This window comes from Oncorhynchus gorbuscha, linkage group LG01 (assembly GCF_021184085.1).
Source record: "Oncorhynchus gorbuscha isolate QuinsamMale2020 ecotype Even-year linkage group LG01, OgorEven_v1.0, whole genome shotgun sequence".
Lineage (NCBI taxonomy): Eukaryota > Metazoa > Chordata > Actinopteri > Salmoniformes > Salmonidae > Oncorhynchus > Oncorhynchus gorbuscha.
In genome coordinates this window covers 43,314,670-43,332,956 of record NC_060173.1, presented here as the reverse complement: position 1 = coordinate 43,332,956, position 18,287 = coordinate 43,314,670, and the positions used below count along the sequence as shown (strand labels likewise).

At 44.3% G+C, this 18,287-nt stretch overlaps 1 protein-coding gene across 8 annotated transcripts in view; it reads right to left on the bottom strand.

The window, feature by feature from the left end:
* The window catches only part of ntrk3a (neurotrophic tyrosine kinase, receptor, type 3a), a 286,833-nt gene that overhangs the window by 103,846 nt on the left and 164,700 nt on the right, over positions 1-18,287 (bottom strand). For 6 of the 8 annotated variants that reach the window (XR_006839310.1, XM_046353608.1, XM_046353618.1 and 3 more), the window contains exons 9-11: positions 14,257-14,271; positions 12,272-12,327; positions 11,567-11,669 (exon numbers count right to left, since the gene is read on the bottom strand). Coding sequence is in view for 7 of the 8 variants with exons in the window: in XM_046353608.1 (XP_046209564.1) it covers positions 11,567-11,669; positions 12,272-12,327; positions 14,257-14,271 (174 nt within the window). In the remaining variant the exon portion in view is untranslated. The remainder of the gene's footprint in view (positions 1-11,566; positions 11,670-12,271; positions 12,328-14,256; positions 14,272-18,287) is intronic. The other 2 variants (XM_046353626.1, XM_046353653.1) reach the window with 1 other exon arrangement.

The window sequence follows — 18,287 nt, the reverse complement described above, 5'->3', positions numbered from 1 at the left end:
AACAGTCCACTTATGCCCTCCGTAAGGCAATCAAACAGACAAAACGTCAGTACAGAGACGAAGTGGAGTCGCAATTCAACGTCTCCAACAGAAGATGTATGTGGCAGGGACCCCAGAAAATCAGGGAATTTAAAGGGAAAACCAGCCATGTTGCGGACACCAACGTCTTGCTACCGGACAAACTAAACGCTGGCGAGAGCCACCGCTGCTTCCAATGACTGTGAGCTCTCGTTCTCCGTGGCCGACTTGAATAAGACATTTAAACGTATTAACCCTCACAAGGCTGCTGGCCAAGACGGCCATGTCCTCAGAGCATGTGCAGACCAGCTGGCTGGAGTGTTTACGGACATATTCAATATTTCTCTATCTCAGTCTGCTGTCCCCACTTGCTTTAAGATGTCCACCATTGTTCCTGTACCCAAGAAAGTGAAGGTAACTGAACTAATGTAAATTACTATCACCCCGTAGCACTCACTTCTGTCATCATGAAGTGCTTTGAGAGGCTAGTTAAGAATTATATCACCTTACTCGACATCCTAGACCACTGCAATTTGCATACCGCCCCAACAGATACACGGATGACGCAATCGCCATCACACTGCACACTGCCCTACCACATCTGGATAAGAGGAATACCTATGTAAGAATGCTGTTCATTGACTATAGCTCAGCATTCAACACCATAGTACCCTTCCAAGCTCATCATTAAGCTTGGGGCCCTGGGTCTGAACCCTGCCATGTGCAACTGGGTCCTGGACTTCCTGACGGGCCACCCCCAAGTGGTGAAGGTAGGAAACAACACCTCCACTACTCTGATCCTCAACACAGGGGCCCTACAAGAGTGCTTGCTCAACCCCCTCCTGTCTACTGCCAGTTCACCCATGACTGTGTGGCCATGTATGTCTCCAACTCAATCATCAAGTTTGCAAACGACACAACAGTGGTAGGCCTGGTAACCAACAATGATGAGACTACAGAGCGGAGGTGAGGGCCCTGGTGGAGTGTTGCCAGGAAAATAACCTCTCCCTCAACATCAACAAAATGAAGGAGCTGGTCGTGGACTTCAGGAGACAACAGAGAGAGCATGCCCCCATCCACATCAATAGGGCCGCAGTGGAGAAGGTGAAAATCTTCAAGTTCCTTGGCGTACACATCACTGACAATCTGAAATGGTCCAACCTCAGACAGTGTGGTGAAGAAGGCACAATAGCGCCTCTTCAACCTTAGGAGGCTGAAGAAATGTGGCTAGTCACCTAAAATCCTCACAAACCTCTACAGATGCAGCATTGAGAGCATCCTGTCGGGCTGTATCACCGCCTGGTGTGGCAACTGCACCGTCCACAACCGCAGGGCTCTCCAGAGGGTGATGCGGTCTTCACAACGCATCACCGGGGGCACACTACCTACCCTCCAGGACATCTACATCACCCGGTGTTACAGGAAGGTCAAAAAGATCATCAAGGACCTCAGCAACTTGAGCCACAGCCTGTTCACCCCGCTACCATTCAGAAGGTGAGGTCAGTACAGGTGGGACCGAGAGACTGAAAAACAGCTTATACTGTATCTCCAGACAATCAGACTGTAAAATAGTCACCACTAGCCGGCCTCCGCCCAGTAACCTGCACTAAACTTTAGTCACAGTTACTAGCCGACTACCACCCAGTTACTCAACCATGCGCCTTAGAGGCTGCTGCCCTATGTAAATAGCCATGGAACACTGGTCACTTTAATATTGGAACACTGGTCGCTTTGATAATGTTTTACCCACTTCATACAGTATGTACAGTATATACTCTATTCTAGTCAAGGCCTATCCTATTTAACTATTGCTCTACGCTATTCTATCCTACGTATTCTTCAGATATATTACATATTCTATCCATATACTGTCCATAATGTCTATACATCCCATTATTTATTTATATATATCATTTGATGATTTGTTTTAAATACTCTGATTTCCCCTACTGGTTGCAAGTGGCTGCAGAAATGCAAGACTGGGAAAAGCCAAGGGACCATTTTAAAGCAAACACAAGAAAATCTGAATAACCTCTGATCCAGTATGAATAAGAAAATGTAACACAACTTTTCTCTTTCGCCATTAGCAGTTCAAAGTTGTCTTCGGACAAACACTCAGTGATGAAGACCAGTCCATGTGAGTGTCCCATGTCTGACTTGGAGATGTCCACAGTGAGTCCTTCAGATCTCGCTAGATGAGAAGGCCTGAGTGGTGTGGGACAAGGGCCTTCATCTGTCTATTCCCTTCTCTGTTTGAAGAGCATCTAAAGCTCTCAGCTTCTCACTCCGTCTGGACATGTTTCCAATAGAGAGAAAGCTTTTTACTTTGTTACTTTGGTGCTGAGAACAAGGGGAATCACTCTATAATTGATTTTCCATAGTTTTGTTCCATTTTCAGTTTCAAAGTGACTGGGTTTTGGTTTTAGCGTGCCATTGAAAATGCGCTTGGCAACTTTCACCTCGCGCAAAACGCTTTCTCTCTTAAACTGACAAAAACAACAAAATCAAATGAGGTCGGACTGTTAGCCATATTTAATTCATAGACTTCACTATGTGCTTTCTTCATGCCTAGCGTGAAAGACATGCTTTCTTCATACGTCGTCAGCTAAATAAATGAAACATTTGACCATAACCAGATATTGGATGTTAAACATTCAACAACAACTAAAAGCTTTGAATTTCCAGAACTGATGTTCTGTCCCATAGGTTCTCTTTCTAGATCCTGCTGCCTTTCAGAACAGACCAGGGGAAACAGTCTTTAGAGCACTGGGTATACTGCACTATATGGCTGTTTTGCAGAACGAGAAAGTGTTTAAACATACATTTAAGGAGGTCCATAATTATGTATATCTTTAAATGAGCAATTGAATGGTAATGAACACCCAGCCTGGCTGGTTTCCCTACAGGGAAATGGCATGGCTGTTTTCCATGTTATGCTTTGTACTGTACTACTGTATATTCTATATTTCTCTAGGACAAGGTCGTTGAAAACCCAGCCAGGACTTTGTGCACAGCAAAACAACCTCCTGTGGCACATGGTCCTTGTCTGCTGTATGTGAAGCACATCATTCTCTTTCTTTGATGGGAACTAAATTCATTTGGAATTGGATGCAGTGTGGAGCATTAGAGAGTTAAATGGACTAATACACCACTAATAAGGGGCGGAGAATTAATGCTAAATCCTCTTCTATGACCATTACATTGTCACTTCTTCCGAGTGTAAAGACTTTGAAGTGACTGGAGAGCCCAGCCATCATGTCATATTAACATGTATTGCTGCATACTATGACATGTTATTCCCGTGGTACGGAGTTCTCAGTATGGAGTTGTGTGTGTGTGTAAAAAAATAACACACATTCTCCAGTCCACCACAGGAGGTTGGTGGCACCTTAATTGGGGAGGACAGGCTCGTGGGAATTACTGGAGCGGAATGAGTGGAACAGTATCAAATACGCCAAACACATGGTTTCCATGATGCCATTCCATTCCATGATGCCATTCCATTCACTCTGTTCCAGCCATTATCATGAGCCGTCCTCCCCTGCAGTCCACATACTGGTTTTCTTTCTTGCTAAGGTCCTATTTCCAGAATGTGCATCCGGGCAGGGCTATATTAAGCTGTATAGATTGAGTGAGATGTAGCGAGGTAGTGTATGTTTTGGATGGAGTAGGCAGGTAGGCTTCAGAGGTACCACTGCCAACACATTCCCAGCCAGTCTGCTGGGGGCTGGCAGTTGCTTCCCACCCAGCAAACAGAGCAGGACCCTAAAGCTTCAACGCTGGCCTCTTTTCATATGGCCCTGTGTCTGCTGCTCTAGTGATTATGGAGCAATGCCCTGGTTGGTCTGTGCCTCAGCTAGTTGACTTTACTCTCGGCTATTTTGAGGACAGGGACAGTGGAGGAGGGCCAGCGTCTCCAGGGCGTCTCTCATGCATCTTTAACTGGGATAAATAAGTAACGAGGGTGTTGAGGACTCCTGTTTTGTTTTTATCCGTGGCACAGAAAAGTGATGGCAGATGGGAGGGAACGATCTGGGGCAACGGTGGAGAGAGAGGGCAGCACTGTTCAATCCCCTCTAAACCATTTCAAGGAAGCTTAAACTGCCAGGGCATGTTGTTGAGATGATGGGGATGCCACCTTTAACTCTGATAAGCTGCCTTAAGCCAGGTGTATAAACAGGTATTCCAAAGGAAATACCTGCCACAAACCCACCCTCCTACAGTCTGAGAAGGTCGGCAAAGCCAGACTTAAAATAGGATATAATAAATCACTTGACTTAGTGCCTAGCTTGAGTACTGGGTTAACTTTATTCTAAATAACTAAGCAATGAGCATGAGAATAAAGCAAAAAGGCACAATATACAAATACCTTCTATCATTTTATCTCCGCATGAAACCAATGATAGCCATTTGAAACAGCATGTAGGTCTGTACGCTAATAGCCATGTTTAAGATGACGTGTGTGACACTTGTAACAAAAAAATATTCTCGTTGTATTTCACAAGCCAGTGGATCATTGGTATGCCTTACACAGAGCTGTTTGAATAATCCACAGTCATGTATTCCAGCGATGTAGGACGATAGCATTCTAAGCAGTTCCCCTCACTCTGCAGTGGCGTGGCCAAAACCCAGCCAGTCATGAATGATGTACTTTGCTTCACTGGTGTGTGCTAATCGCCCTTCGGCGGTACACAGGTAGTGTTGCAAAGAGAAAGGGAAACCCTTGTGACAGACATGGGACGGGGGATGTCAAGGGGGAGGCCAGAGAGTGAGGACAACGACAGCAGACAGGAGCAAAGAGCTGGGCTGCACGGTGGAGGGATGGAGGCAGGGTTGCCTCAGGGCACTCAGGCCTGAAAAAGCTCAGTTAGTCACCGATGGACAAGACACTGCACTAGTATGAGTGTCAGGACTTAATCCGCTGTCTCGCTCCCTTCGCCAGTCGCTTCCCCTCTCCAGCAGCCCTGTCTCTTTCTGTACACCGACACGCACACCAGCTCGCTCTGCAGACAGGTGCTCTTCTGTCCCAGCAGTGGGTCCAGTGAAGAGGGCTCGGGGGTGCTCTCAGAATAAACAGGGGCAAAAGACAACGCTGTTAAAGCCATCGTGACTTCTTCCAATCAAATGCTGTACAACCAGCCTCGAATCACTGTGACACTGAGTGACAGGCCCACACAGGCCACTAGTCGTAGGATACAGTGGGTTTTGGGATTCATGGATTTCATGGTGTGCAGCTAGGGAGACCCCTGTTTGGGTTGCTAAGACCCCATCTGTTGAGAACAGATCCACTATAGAAGAGCAAGCTGGACCTCTAATAATCTCCATTATTCTAAACAAATTGAACATATTTCATGAATAATCCCATAAGGTAAATTACATTACATATTGTGGTTTTAAAGTCAGACATCACTTAAAGCTGTCTGGACATCAAATAAGATTGAATATAGATAAAGGACCATTGCTTCAGAACGAAAATTAAATTTCCCCTTTTCGCAGGGAATTTGTTGTGGGAAGAAGTGGACTCACAGATGCCTAATGAAATCATTTGTCCACTGTCCGAGCCCGTTTTCTTTAAAAGCCTCATTTTCGGAGCTTTTCAAACTCCGTATCACCAGATGAATCTGTGCATGCCCTACAGGCAGAAGGTCTGACTCCTTAACAGCACCCAGAAACATTACATTGGCACAGGGGTGGGTGGTTCTGGGATGGCTTGAGTGGCACAAAGGAAATTTACAGTAACAACACGAACTGGCCTGGTGCATCCTGTCAGTAATAAAATATTCTCATCCATTTAGTTAGTTGCCTTTTAGAGCAAATGACAGGTTATAAAGGTCTCTGAATATTTGCATCCGTTTGGTCTATGGTGCTATAACATGGACTGCTCAGGAAAAGCATGTTCACGTGACCCATGCATATATTAATCATACCATAATACCTAGCTCATGAATTGTGATTCCACATCCACAATAATTAACATACTTTTCTATCACACTCTATACAGAAAAAGCACAGCTACGCACAACTATCTAGTTGTAAATGAAAATCCAATAGGTTATAGCGAAGCCAGCAGCCACTAAAGTGTGAATCATTACAGCACAACACTTTGACTCTCCAGGCTGTTCAGACAGTCATACAGACAGAGGGAGAGAGAGGTTGGAGGTGGTTGCTACAGCCCTGGCATCTACAATCGATCACCGGTTACCACTCTGTCAATGGAAACAAATGAGGCCACTCAAGGCATCCCTCTCCCCATCTCTTGTTCATTGTGCCTCTCACAAAACCTGTAATTATAACCAGATAACTGCGCTTAGAAATCAATCAAGCACTCTGGGGAGGAAGGAAAACCTAAACATCACCCAGAAGGTGTGCTGCAGTGTACTGTAGCCTAGCGTTCAGGCCTGAGATGTGAGTAAATCAATCCGACGGAGTACAACATGTCACGGCGCCAGCCCGGAGTTTAATCTGGGTATTACAGCACCACTCTCCAGAGCTGAAGCCCTTCTGCAGGTTCAACCCGCGGGCAAAATAAATATGGACAAGAAGCAATTCAGAGAGGTGGGGGAGTCTGTGGTAATTCTCCAAACCAACAGTGAATGCAACTCAAATAGATTGTATGGAGTATTAAATGATTGTCATTTAATGGTTGGTGTAGTTGATTGTGCCACGTATCTACCCTCAGTATACTTTATGCTGGGGTGGCACTAGTTGTTTGAAATCAGTCCCTATCAATTTGCAGCAACAATTGTAGACTTTAATAACGGCGTTGTTTTGATGCTCTTGCCCAGGTGGAAAAAAAGGTCTTTGGAAATGTGCATTGCTAGATGATTTCCTTTTAACCACAACACAAGTATTGAATAAATAAATAAATAACATATTTAACTGGAGAGGGATAATCAAGCAAGTGTGTTTTAATATTTCTAATGAGGTCAACAGTCTCATTAGCATATTGAACATTTTCTGGCTGGCATATATTGAGCAAAGCAACATTTCCATTGTTGAAGAATTACAGGCTTTAGCATGTTATTGATGCGACACGTTGGTGTTAATGTGGCAGTAATGAAGGTAAGAACTTCAGTGAATAGCCATTGTTACCAAACAAAACAATCTACATTTTACCTAAGCGTTCAAAAAGGACAAAGACTGAGAAACTAATAGCAGTATTTCAGAGCATCAATTCTGCATGCTTAAAATAAATGTCCTGATTTAAAACCCACGCTCTCTAAAGTGGTGGAATTGTAACACAATGTGAAATCTTTTCATTGATGTTAAATGTCATTCCTCCTCCTGAGAGGTGTTGTGAAGATCAGATACTCACTCTGATGTCTGTGTGTAGAAAGATCCACTGTACAGTTCAGGAGCAGTTCAGTCCACATAGCAGTGCTGTGAGTTTATGTAGTAATGTCAGTTACAGCACGGCTGTCTGATTGATGAATGATGCTCTTGGTCAAAGCCATGAAAGTGGGGCAGTAAAACAAACGTCCAGAGGAAAAGGCCTTGTCAGATTTATCCCAGGACATAAAGGGTGTGGGACAGATGACTCACCTGTGTGTGCTGTCAAGTTCACCAGTACATTCGTGCGAGAAACACACACACACACGCACACACACACACACACGCACGCACGCACGCACGCACACCTTTCTTCTCTGAAGTAAGTAAAAAGTCAAAGTAAGAAGTCCTCTCCTATCAGTGTGAAGGTCCTGCTGTCAGATTTAAGACAGTAATAATGTGATCTCACAGTGAGCCCTCAGAAAGTTTAACACTAGAGAGAGAGCGGACCACGGTGGAATGAGAATCAACTTAAAGGACAGGGTCTTTTTAAATATGCCCTGCGGTCTGGTCTTACATTGCCATGCAGGGGGAGTCCTGATAAGAATGAGATGGGATGGGCAAGCAGCTCACACCAAACAGGCCTTTCAGCTAAGACCAGCCACACAACTAGACACAGAGCACACGAGACCAAATAGAGATTGCTGCTTTACCGCCATACAAACTGTGGGCATAGAAACACACCTGCAAAAAAAAGGACTCCTTTGCAAAACAGTGTTGGGTTGTAATGTTGTTAAGATGTTGTATTTGCCAAGCTTTCAGTTGCTTCTCTGGGACGGCCTTTCAGTCACCACATGAGTAGATTACTGTCATTAACGCTTCACTTCACATGAACAACTCTCATTCATTCATTCCACTGGACCACCACCAAAAGAAGGAAATGAAGTCTCAATACTTTGTCTACAAACAGGTTTCCTCAACACTCTAGCAGGACTCTGGAACAGAAAGGACCACTGTTTGTGAGGGGGGAGGGTGAAGAAGAAAAACTTCTCAAGGGTGACACAATGAATGCTTTTCATGGCCAGACTATTCTCCTCCCGAAGTCAGTCGGCATTCCAAAGGCTCTTTCTTAATTCCAGGACATAAAAAACACGCCAAAGCACATTTGTGAGCTTCCTTGCTCTCCTTCTAGGTCCTAATACCACATGCCAATCAGCCAGAATCACCATAGTAACAACAACATGGCAGACATGCTCAGAGACTCAGGGAGAATGGAGGATTCTGTTCCTGCCTTCCTTTCTCTAATACCCTGTATTCACACAGGGGGGAGTGGCATGGTGCTGGGCTGTTGGCAGTCACGTCTCACGGCTAACCGGGGACATATGAGGACTCCCAATCAGACGACCCAGCTAACCGGGGACATATGAGGACTCCCAATCAGACGACCCAGCTAACCGGGGACATATGAGGACTCGTAATCAGACAAACCATTTAAAGGTAAATGACACCCAAGCGAACCCTCAAGACTCCCCTTTGCTCACGGTTGCCAAATGGACTGTAATGCAGCCAGGATGTGTCTGTGCGAGAGAGAACGAGGCCTGGGGATGCATGCAGAGCAGCGGAACTAGGAGACATTGTGTGTCTGCATGTAAACAGCTGGAGAGTAAAGCAGCCGGAACGGGTTGAACCGGCTGCTCCCTCACTCCTGCAGTACCTTTACCGACAGCACTATGCCTTCCAACGCCTGCAACTATCTCAATCTCTCTTCCTTCCATTCACTTTTTTTAAATTCCACATCCGATGATGTTATCAGCTTAATCTGCTCTGAATTACCTTGGTTAAAAAGGATTGATAGAGCTTTCTGTTGTTGTCAAACAGAGGGAGAGGAAACACAGAGGAAGGGGGAAGAGGAAGAGATGGGGGGGGAGCCTGGAGGAGGAGAAAAAAATGTCCCCTGTGGGAACAGGAGTGAAAAAGAGAAAGTCAATGGAGACGGCAAAGTGCCAAGGCAAGCAGTCAGCTAGCGGTATATGCATTCATTAGAGAACTACAGGCTTCATTGGGAGGCCTGGGGGTACTCTAATGTTGTTAACATCAGATACAGGGACTGATTACTTTCCACTTGATGATGAAAGACAAATACAATGCCACAGGCCTCCAGACGGACGTAAGGGAGAAAAGCAATGCATTAAACATCCCTTTGATGTGTGTGTGATTGTGGCAGCAATGCCATAATTGGTACATGCTTACACACAAATGTCCAATGCATGGAATATTCTAATGTGAGCTGTGATGTCATTATCTGTAGGAGAGAGAGAGTCCAACTGAGGAGAGTCCGACTGACTGAGGAGAGTCCGACTGACTGAGGAGAGTCCGACTGACTGAGGAGAGTCCGACTGACTGAGGAGAGTCCGACTGACTGAGGAGAGTCTGACTGACTGAGGAGAGAGAGACTAGAGAAAGAGAGAGACTTAAGAGAGAGAGAGAGAGAGAGAGAGAGAGAGAGAGAGAGAGAGAGAGAGAGAGAGAGAGAGAGAGAGAGAGAGAGAGAGAGAGAGAAACGAGAGAGAGACGAGAGAGAGACGAGAGAGAGACGAGAGAGAGACGAGAGAGAGACGAGAGACGAGAGAGACACAGAGACTAGAGAAAGAGAGACACAGAGACTAGAGAAAGAGAGACACAGAGAGAGAGAGAGAGAGACAGAGACAGAGACAGAGACAGAGACAGAGACAGAGACAGAGACAGAGACTAGAAAGAGAGAGAGAGAGAGACGAGAGAGACGAGAGAGACGAGAGAGAGACGAGAGAGAGACGAGAGAGAGACGAGAGAGAGACGAGAGAGAGACGAGAGAGAGACGAGAGAGAGACGAGAGACGAGAGAGAGAGACGAGAGAGAGAGACACAGAGACTAGAGAAAGAGAGACACAGAGAGAGAGAGAGAGAGAGAGAGAGACAGAGACAGAGACAGAGACAGAGACAGAGACAGAGACAGAGACAGAGACAGAGACAGAGACAGAGACAGAGACTAGAAAGAGAGAGAGAGAGAGACAGAGAAAGAGAGAGAGAGAGACTAGAGAGACACACAGAGACACACAGAGACACACAGAGACACACAGAGACACACAGAGACAGACAGAGACACACAGAGACACACAGAGACAGACAGAGACACACAGAGACACACAGAGACAGACAGAGACTGGGGAAAGTGAGAGAGGTTGTATAAATCCCCCTAAGCTATGTCTACACACAATGGCACCAGGCAATGCACAACCATCAGCCAAAGCCGGCAGGTGTTACCTGAAACACTGTCATACAGTTTATAACAGCAGCAGAGCCAAGACCTGAGACATGGCTGTTCCAGGGGAAGGGACATGAAGCCGAGAGAGAGGTGGTTACTACTACTGCATCACCGTCACCCCCTCCTGCTGCAGTCAGAGAAAGCACCAAGCCCAACACGGTACACAGCGGAACCAGCTGCATCAGCCACCAGAAGACATTGATAAGTAGTGCTTGGACGTGATTCAAAAAATATAAGCTTAGGCTGCACTGAGCCATATTTGGAATTGGTTGGCATTACTGACACTACTGCAAACTCATTCTTCACAGGGATCAAATCTGCAATATGGCAAGCATTACCCCCACCTCCGCCTGCCGGCCCACATACCAAGACAAGCACTAGATCAAATAAAGTGTAAGTAGCGATACTGTTGTGTGCTGTATACAGATGAGAAAGTGGACCGTGCATACAGTTTATGGCAGTGGTATTCAAAGTCAGGGTCGCAACCCCAATTGGGGTCGGGGTTATGACCCCAAGTGGGGTCGCCAGGAGAAATGCAATGCGGTCTCTCCCTGAAAAATGTAATAATCATAAGCCAATATATTAACATCTTTGAGAGTTCATTTGAAAAACACAATTTTATTGAGTAAATGTATTTATTGGTTTATTTTCATAGGATAAATCAATTGAAGGTTATTATTGTTGATGTAAATATCTAAATCTAGTGGGCGGTGGGGTTTTAAGGTTGTGTCAATAGATTTGGGGTACGGTGTGGTTGAGAGGAATGCTTTGGAGAAAAATAGGGTCCTCAGAAATTCTGAAAGAATTTAAATATCACAGGTGGATGCCACAGAAAGACAACACAACCATGTACTTGGCCTGAAAGGGATAAACAAGCACAAAGTCTGTGTAATGTCTCATTTTGGCAGCTGAGGCACTACCTAAGAAAACAATGTCTAAATGATCACTTCCTTTCAGAAGAACACTGGGTGTATCTTACCTTTCATTCCAAACTTCGAACGTCGGCCATATTTGTTGATGAGAACAAACAGGACAACGAGAAGGACACAGGCAAATCCAGCAAGGCCCACAGCAATAGACACCTGGAAGACGTCAAGACAGGGCTTAGTGAGAGTAAGTCTCACAATAAAGATATCTACCTCCAAAAAACTGAATAGCCAACAGTCATGAAGCCTACAGTAAATGCAGGGCTTGTGAAAACTGGATTAGTAGTGCAATGTTTTACTGAAAACTGCCATTATACATTCTCCACTGGCAATAACAAAACAAAGAGAAATCAAAAAGGAGAAGCCCAAAATGAGAGAGAAACACCATCATACGGTATAATTAGGACCTCCAAACAATTGGAAGTCGTCTCCCCTCCCATGTCACTGCTCTCTTCCCCATTAAAACCTTCAAATGAAGAAATAATCTCCATCTCGTCAATTACAGCACAAAGATGAGCGAAATTACATTTTTAAGAAGTTGTTAAACACAGTGGCCAAAAAGGAAAAGGCAGATAGGAGCGAGCTACAAGGCGAGGGAGTGAAAAGGAAACGGATTAAAATAGCTCAAACTAAAGCCTCTTTTTAGTTGTTGTTCCCAGGAAAAAGAAGAAGAAGAAGTTGATGGTGTGTATACAGGCTGTATCTCCACTAGATTAGAAAAGCCACTTAGTTGAGCACCACAGGGTTCTCAAACTCACCCCGAATGTGTCCTCCTCAGGCCTGTGTGTTACTGTGATGGTCGGTGTTGGAGTCCCTGTGATGAAGACAAAATAAACACCATTGATGGAAGTACTGACAGGCAACCGACAGTTACATGTGCAGTATATCCTGAATACCTAACATGCAGTCTGCACAATCATTCTGAACAACTAGCCATAGGCATAGAGATGCACATACAGAGTAGGAATCCATGATGGGAGGGGAGAAGGGTGGGTATGACCTACAGTGTGTACCAGATCAAAGAATTATAGCACACGCCCACATTTCTTGCAGCTAACTGATGTTATGCTTAATGCTTTGTAAACTGTGTAGAGTCCGTTGGGTTGTTGCCCTTCACAGATCTGCTTCCATTTCTGATACAATGAGACCTTTTCAAGTCTCTCATTTGTATCCACTTCTATGGAGACACTAATGCCCCTGGGTTGCCCTCCCATCATGCTCTCTGCCAACAGGCCGCGGTGCGAAGCAATGTGGTGTAGCGGAACGGAACAGAAAAGAACAGAACAGCGCCGGGTGTTTCTGATGAGCCCGTCTGTCCTGCCCGGCCTCTTCCTGCCTTCCTACCACCAAGTGGACTCATCCAACATCATTTTGAGCCCTGACAGTAACAATCTGTCACTCTTTCCCTTTTCGCGTTCAGGATTTATTATGCGTGGAAAATCCCAATGAAGCTCTGGCATGATGTCAATTTGAGAGCCTGGGGATGAAGGTCAGTTGCTGTGCTTGCCTCTACATTTACCTCCTAAATTAGAACAGATTAAAGACTAAATGAGCCTGTTGGTCCTCCAATGATAGAGGTGTCTAGCTGTAACCTTGAGTCTTACCCAGCTAATGTAGGCAGTATATGGTGGCAACAACATTTTGGAATTAGGGTATTAAAATGACATCAAATGTAAGCTCCCATGACCTTTTTGTTGCTCTGTTTATTAAATAGATGCCATGGTACTATTTACATCACTGTGCTATTTACATATTTCCTGCTACTATTTCTTGTTGACTGTCTGAAAAGAAAAATCACTTACCATAACCCCCCCTAGAGTTGTTTTAATCACCTTTAGTTTCAGTTTAATCTGTGTGTTTGAGCTGGAGACTTCCAGGTTCTTGCATGTCATGGTACTATTCATGTCATGGTACTATCATGTCATGGTACTATTCATGTCATGGTACTATTCATGTCATGGTACTATTCATGTCATGGTACTATTCATGTCATGGTACTATTCATGTCATGGTACGATTCATGTCATGGTACTATTCATGTCATAGTACTATCATGTCATGGTACTATTCATGTCATGGTACTATCATGTCATGGTACTATTCATGTCATGGTACTATCATGTCATGGTACTATTCATGTCATGGTACTATTCATGTCATGGTACTATTTATGTCATGGTACTATTCATGTCATGGTACTATTCATGTCATGGTACTATTTATGTCATGGTACTATTCATGTCATGGTACTATTCATGTCATGGTACTATTTATGTCATGGTACTATTCATGTCATGGTACTATTCATGTCATGGTACTATTCATGTCATGGTACTATTTATGTCATGGTACTATTTATGTCATGGTACTATTCATGTCATGGTACTATTCGTGTCATGGTAATATTTATGTCATGGTACTATTCATGTCATGGTACTATTTATGTCATGGTACTATTTATGTCATGGTACTATTCGTGTCATGGTAATATTCATGTCATGGTACTATTCATGTCATGGTACTATTTATGTCATGGTACTATTCGTGTCATGGTAATATTTATGTCATGGTACTATTCATGTCATGGTACTATTTATGTCATGGTACTATTTATGTCATGGTACTATTCGTGTCATGGTACTATTCATGTCATGGTACTATTCATGTCATGGTACTATTCGTGTCATGGTACTATTCATGTCATGGTACTATTTCTTGTTGACTGTCTGAAAAGATCACTTACCATAATCACCATAATCTGTGGGAAAAGAAGACAGAAGAGTCATCATCAGTGGCGTGTTCAACCAATGTGTAAATGCACAGGGCATGTTCAACCAATGTGTAAATGCACAGGGCATGTTCAACCAATGTGTAAATGCACAGGGCGTGTTCAACCAATGTGTGTATGCACAGGGCATGTTCAACCAATGTGTGTATGCACAGGGCATGTTCAACCAATGTGTAAATGCACAGGGCATGTTCAACCAATGTGTGTATGCACAGGGCGTGTTCAACCAATGTGTAAATGCACAGGGCATGTTCAACCAATGTGTAAATGCACAGGGCATGTTCAACCAATGTGTGTATGCACAGGGCGTGTTCAACCAATGTGTAAATGCACAGGGCATGTTCAACCAATGTGTAAATGCACAGGGCTTGTTCAACCAATGTGTGTATGCACAGGGCATGTTCAACCAATGTGTAAATGCACAGGGCATGTTCAACCAATGTGTGTATGCACAGGGCATGTTCAACCAATGTGTAAATGCACAGGGCATGTTCAACCAATGTGTAAATGCACAGGGCGTGTTCAACCAATGTGTGTATGCACAGGGCATGTTCAACCAATGTGTGTATGCACAGGGCATGTTCAACCAATGTGTAAATGCACAGGGCATGTTCAACCAATGTGTGTATGCACAGGGCGTGTTCAACCAATGTGTAAATGCACAGGGCATGTTCAACCAATGTGTAAATGCACAGGGCATGTTCAACCAATGTGTAAATGCACAGGGCATGTTCAACCAATGTGTAAATGCACAGGGCATGTTCAACCAATGTGTAAATGCACAGGGCATGTTCAACCAATGTGTAAATGCACAGGGCATGTTCAACCAATGTGTGTATGCACAGGGCGTGTTCAACCAATGTGTGTATGCACAGGGCATGTTCAACCAATGTGTAAATGCACAGGGCATGTTCGACCAATGTGTGTATGCACAGGGCGTGTTCAACCAATGTGTAAATGCACAGGGCGTGTTCAACCAATGTGTAAATGCACAGGGCATGTTCAACCAATGTGTGTATGCACAGGGCGTGTTCAACCAATGTGTGTATGCACAGGGCATGTTCAACCAATGTGTAAATGCACAGGGCATGTTCGACCAAATGCACAGGGCATGTTCGACCAATGTGTAAATGCACAGGGCATGTTCAACCAATGTGTAAATGCACAGGGCGTGTTCAACCAATGTGTAAATGCACAGGGCATGTTCAACCAATGTGTAAATGCACAGGGCATGTTCAACCAATGTGTAAATGCACAGGGCATGTTCAACCAATGTGTAAATGCACAGGGCATGTTCAACCAATGTGTGTATGCACAGGGCGTGTTCAACCAATGTGTAAATGCACAGGGCATGTTCAACCAATGTGTAAATGCACAGGGCATGTTCAACCAATGTGTGTATGCACAGGGCGTGTTCAACCAATGTGTAAATGCACAGGGCATGTTCAACCAATGTGTAAATGCACAGGGCATGTTCAACCAATGTGTGTATGCACAGGGCATGTTCAACCAATGTGTAAATGCACAGGGCATGTTCAACCAATGTGTAAATGCACAGGGCATGTGTGTATGCACAGGGCATGTTCAACCAATGTGTAAATGCACAGGGCATGTTCAACCAATGTGTAAATGCACAGGGCAGGGCATGTTCAACCAATGTGTAAATGCACAGGGCGTGTTCAACCAATGTGTGTATGCACAGGGCATGTTCAACCAATGTGTGTATGCACAGGGCATGTTCAACCAATGTGTAAATGCACAGGGCATGTTCAACCAATGTGTGTATGCACAGGGCATGTTCAACCAATGTGTAAATGCACAGGGCATGTTCAACCAATGTGTAAATGCACAGGGCATGTTCAACCAATGTGTGTATGCACAGGGCGTGTTCAACCAATGTGTAAATGCACAGGGCATGTTCAACCAATGTGTAAATGCACAGGGCATGTTCAATCAATGTGTGTATGCACAGGGCATGTTCAACCAATGTGTAAATGCACAGGGCATGTTCAACCAATGTGTGTATGCACAGGGCGTGTTCAACCAATGTGTAAATGCACAGGGCATGTTCAACCAATGTGTAAATGCACAGGGCATGTTCAACCAATGTGTAAATGCACAGGGCATGTTCAACCAATGTGTAAATGCACAGGGCATGTTCAACCAATGTGTAAATGCACAGGGCATGTTCAACCAATGTGTAAATGCACAGGGCATGTTCAACCAATGTGTGTATGCACAGGGCGTGTTCAACCAATGTGTGTATGCACAGGGCATGTTCAACCAATGTGTAAATGCACAGGGCATGTTCGACCAATGTGTGTATGCACAGGGCATGTTCAACCAATGTGTAAATGCACAGGGCGTGTTCGACCAATGTGTGTATGCACAGGGCATGTTCAACCAATGTGTAAATGCACAGGGCGTGTTCAACCAATGTGTGTATGCACAGGGCATGTTCAACCAATGTGTAAATGCACAGGGCGTGTTCAACCAATGTGTGTATGCACAGGGCATGTTCAACCAATGTGTGTATGCACAGGGCGTGTTCAACCAATGTCTGTATGCACAGGGCATGTTCAACCAATGTGTATATGCACAGGGCATGTTCAACCAATGTGTATATGCACAGGGCATGTTCAACCAATGTGTGTATGCACAGGGCATGTTCAACCAATGTGTATATGCACAGGGCATGTTCAACCAATGTGTATATGCACAGGGCATGTTCAACCAATGTGTATATGCACAGGGCATGTTCAACCAATGTGTGTATGCACAGGGCATGTTCAACCAATGTGTGTATGCACAGGGCATGTTCAACCAATGTGTGTATGCACAGGGCATGTTCAACCAATGTGTGTATGCACAGGGCATGTTCAACCAATGTTTGTATGCACAGGGCATGTTCAACCAATGTGTGTATGCACAGGGCATGTTCAACCAATGTGTGTATGCACAGGGCATGTTCAACCAATGTGTGTATGCACAGGGCATGTTCAACCAATGTGTGTATGCACAGGGCATGTTCAACCAATGTGTATAGGCACAGGGCATGTTCAACCAATGTGTGTATGCACAGGGCATGTTCAACCAATGTGTGTATGCACAGGGCATGTTCAACCAATGTGTGTATGCACAGGGAATGTTCAACCAATGTGTGTATGCACAGGGCATGTTCAACCAATGTGTGTATGCACAGGGCATGTTCAACCAATGTGTGTATGCACAGGGCATGTTCAAAGAAGAACGCCACTTTCACTCTCCACTGTTAAAATAGAAAGACTGAAAACACCATCATTGCGTAGTAAAACCATGACAAGTAGTGCAGGTGTTTGAATGTAAACACGATGAAAGCGTTACTGAACGGATTTCAAAACAGAATGGAAGTAGTCTGAAACAACCAAAGTGTTTCTTCAATCTGGATCATTGTGTTTTTAAGAGGGTGATGTGAAAAGACTTTCTGGTGTTTCAGTATATGTAAAAGGCCCCACCAAAACACACAAATAATGTTTTGGCAGACACTGTCTCTCAGACAGTATAATCAAATGTTTTTAAATTGCAAATGGTTAATAGCATGAATATTGATTGATTATAAATATTTATTTAATTTCAGTTAATATTTCGATTAACATTTCAAGGAAGACACTGGTAATGTAATACTTTTCCTAGGGTAGAGTTTGGCACTAATTATAGGCCACAGTTGCCAGGCAACTTTGTGAGATTAAAAATAATGTTACATTCCAAATGGGCTATGTAAATTAAAGCAGAGGTCAAATCAAATCACATTTTATTGGTCACATTCCCTCTAGCAAACTCTATGGTCAAATATAAAAACAGGCAAGCTTGCGAGTGCTTCCCCTGTCTTCGGGTCCTTCATAAACTCAGACAGCCGAGAGCACACCAAATACTCAGATGAAACAGCTCCAAAACAATCCAAGAAAGTATGTGTCAATAGAAATGAGAGTACAAAATGTTATTACATT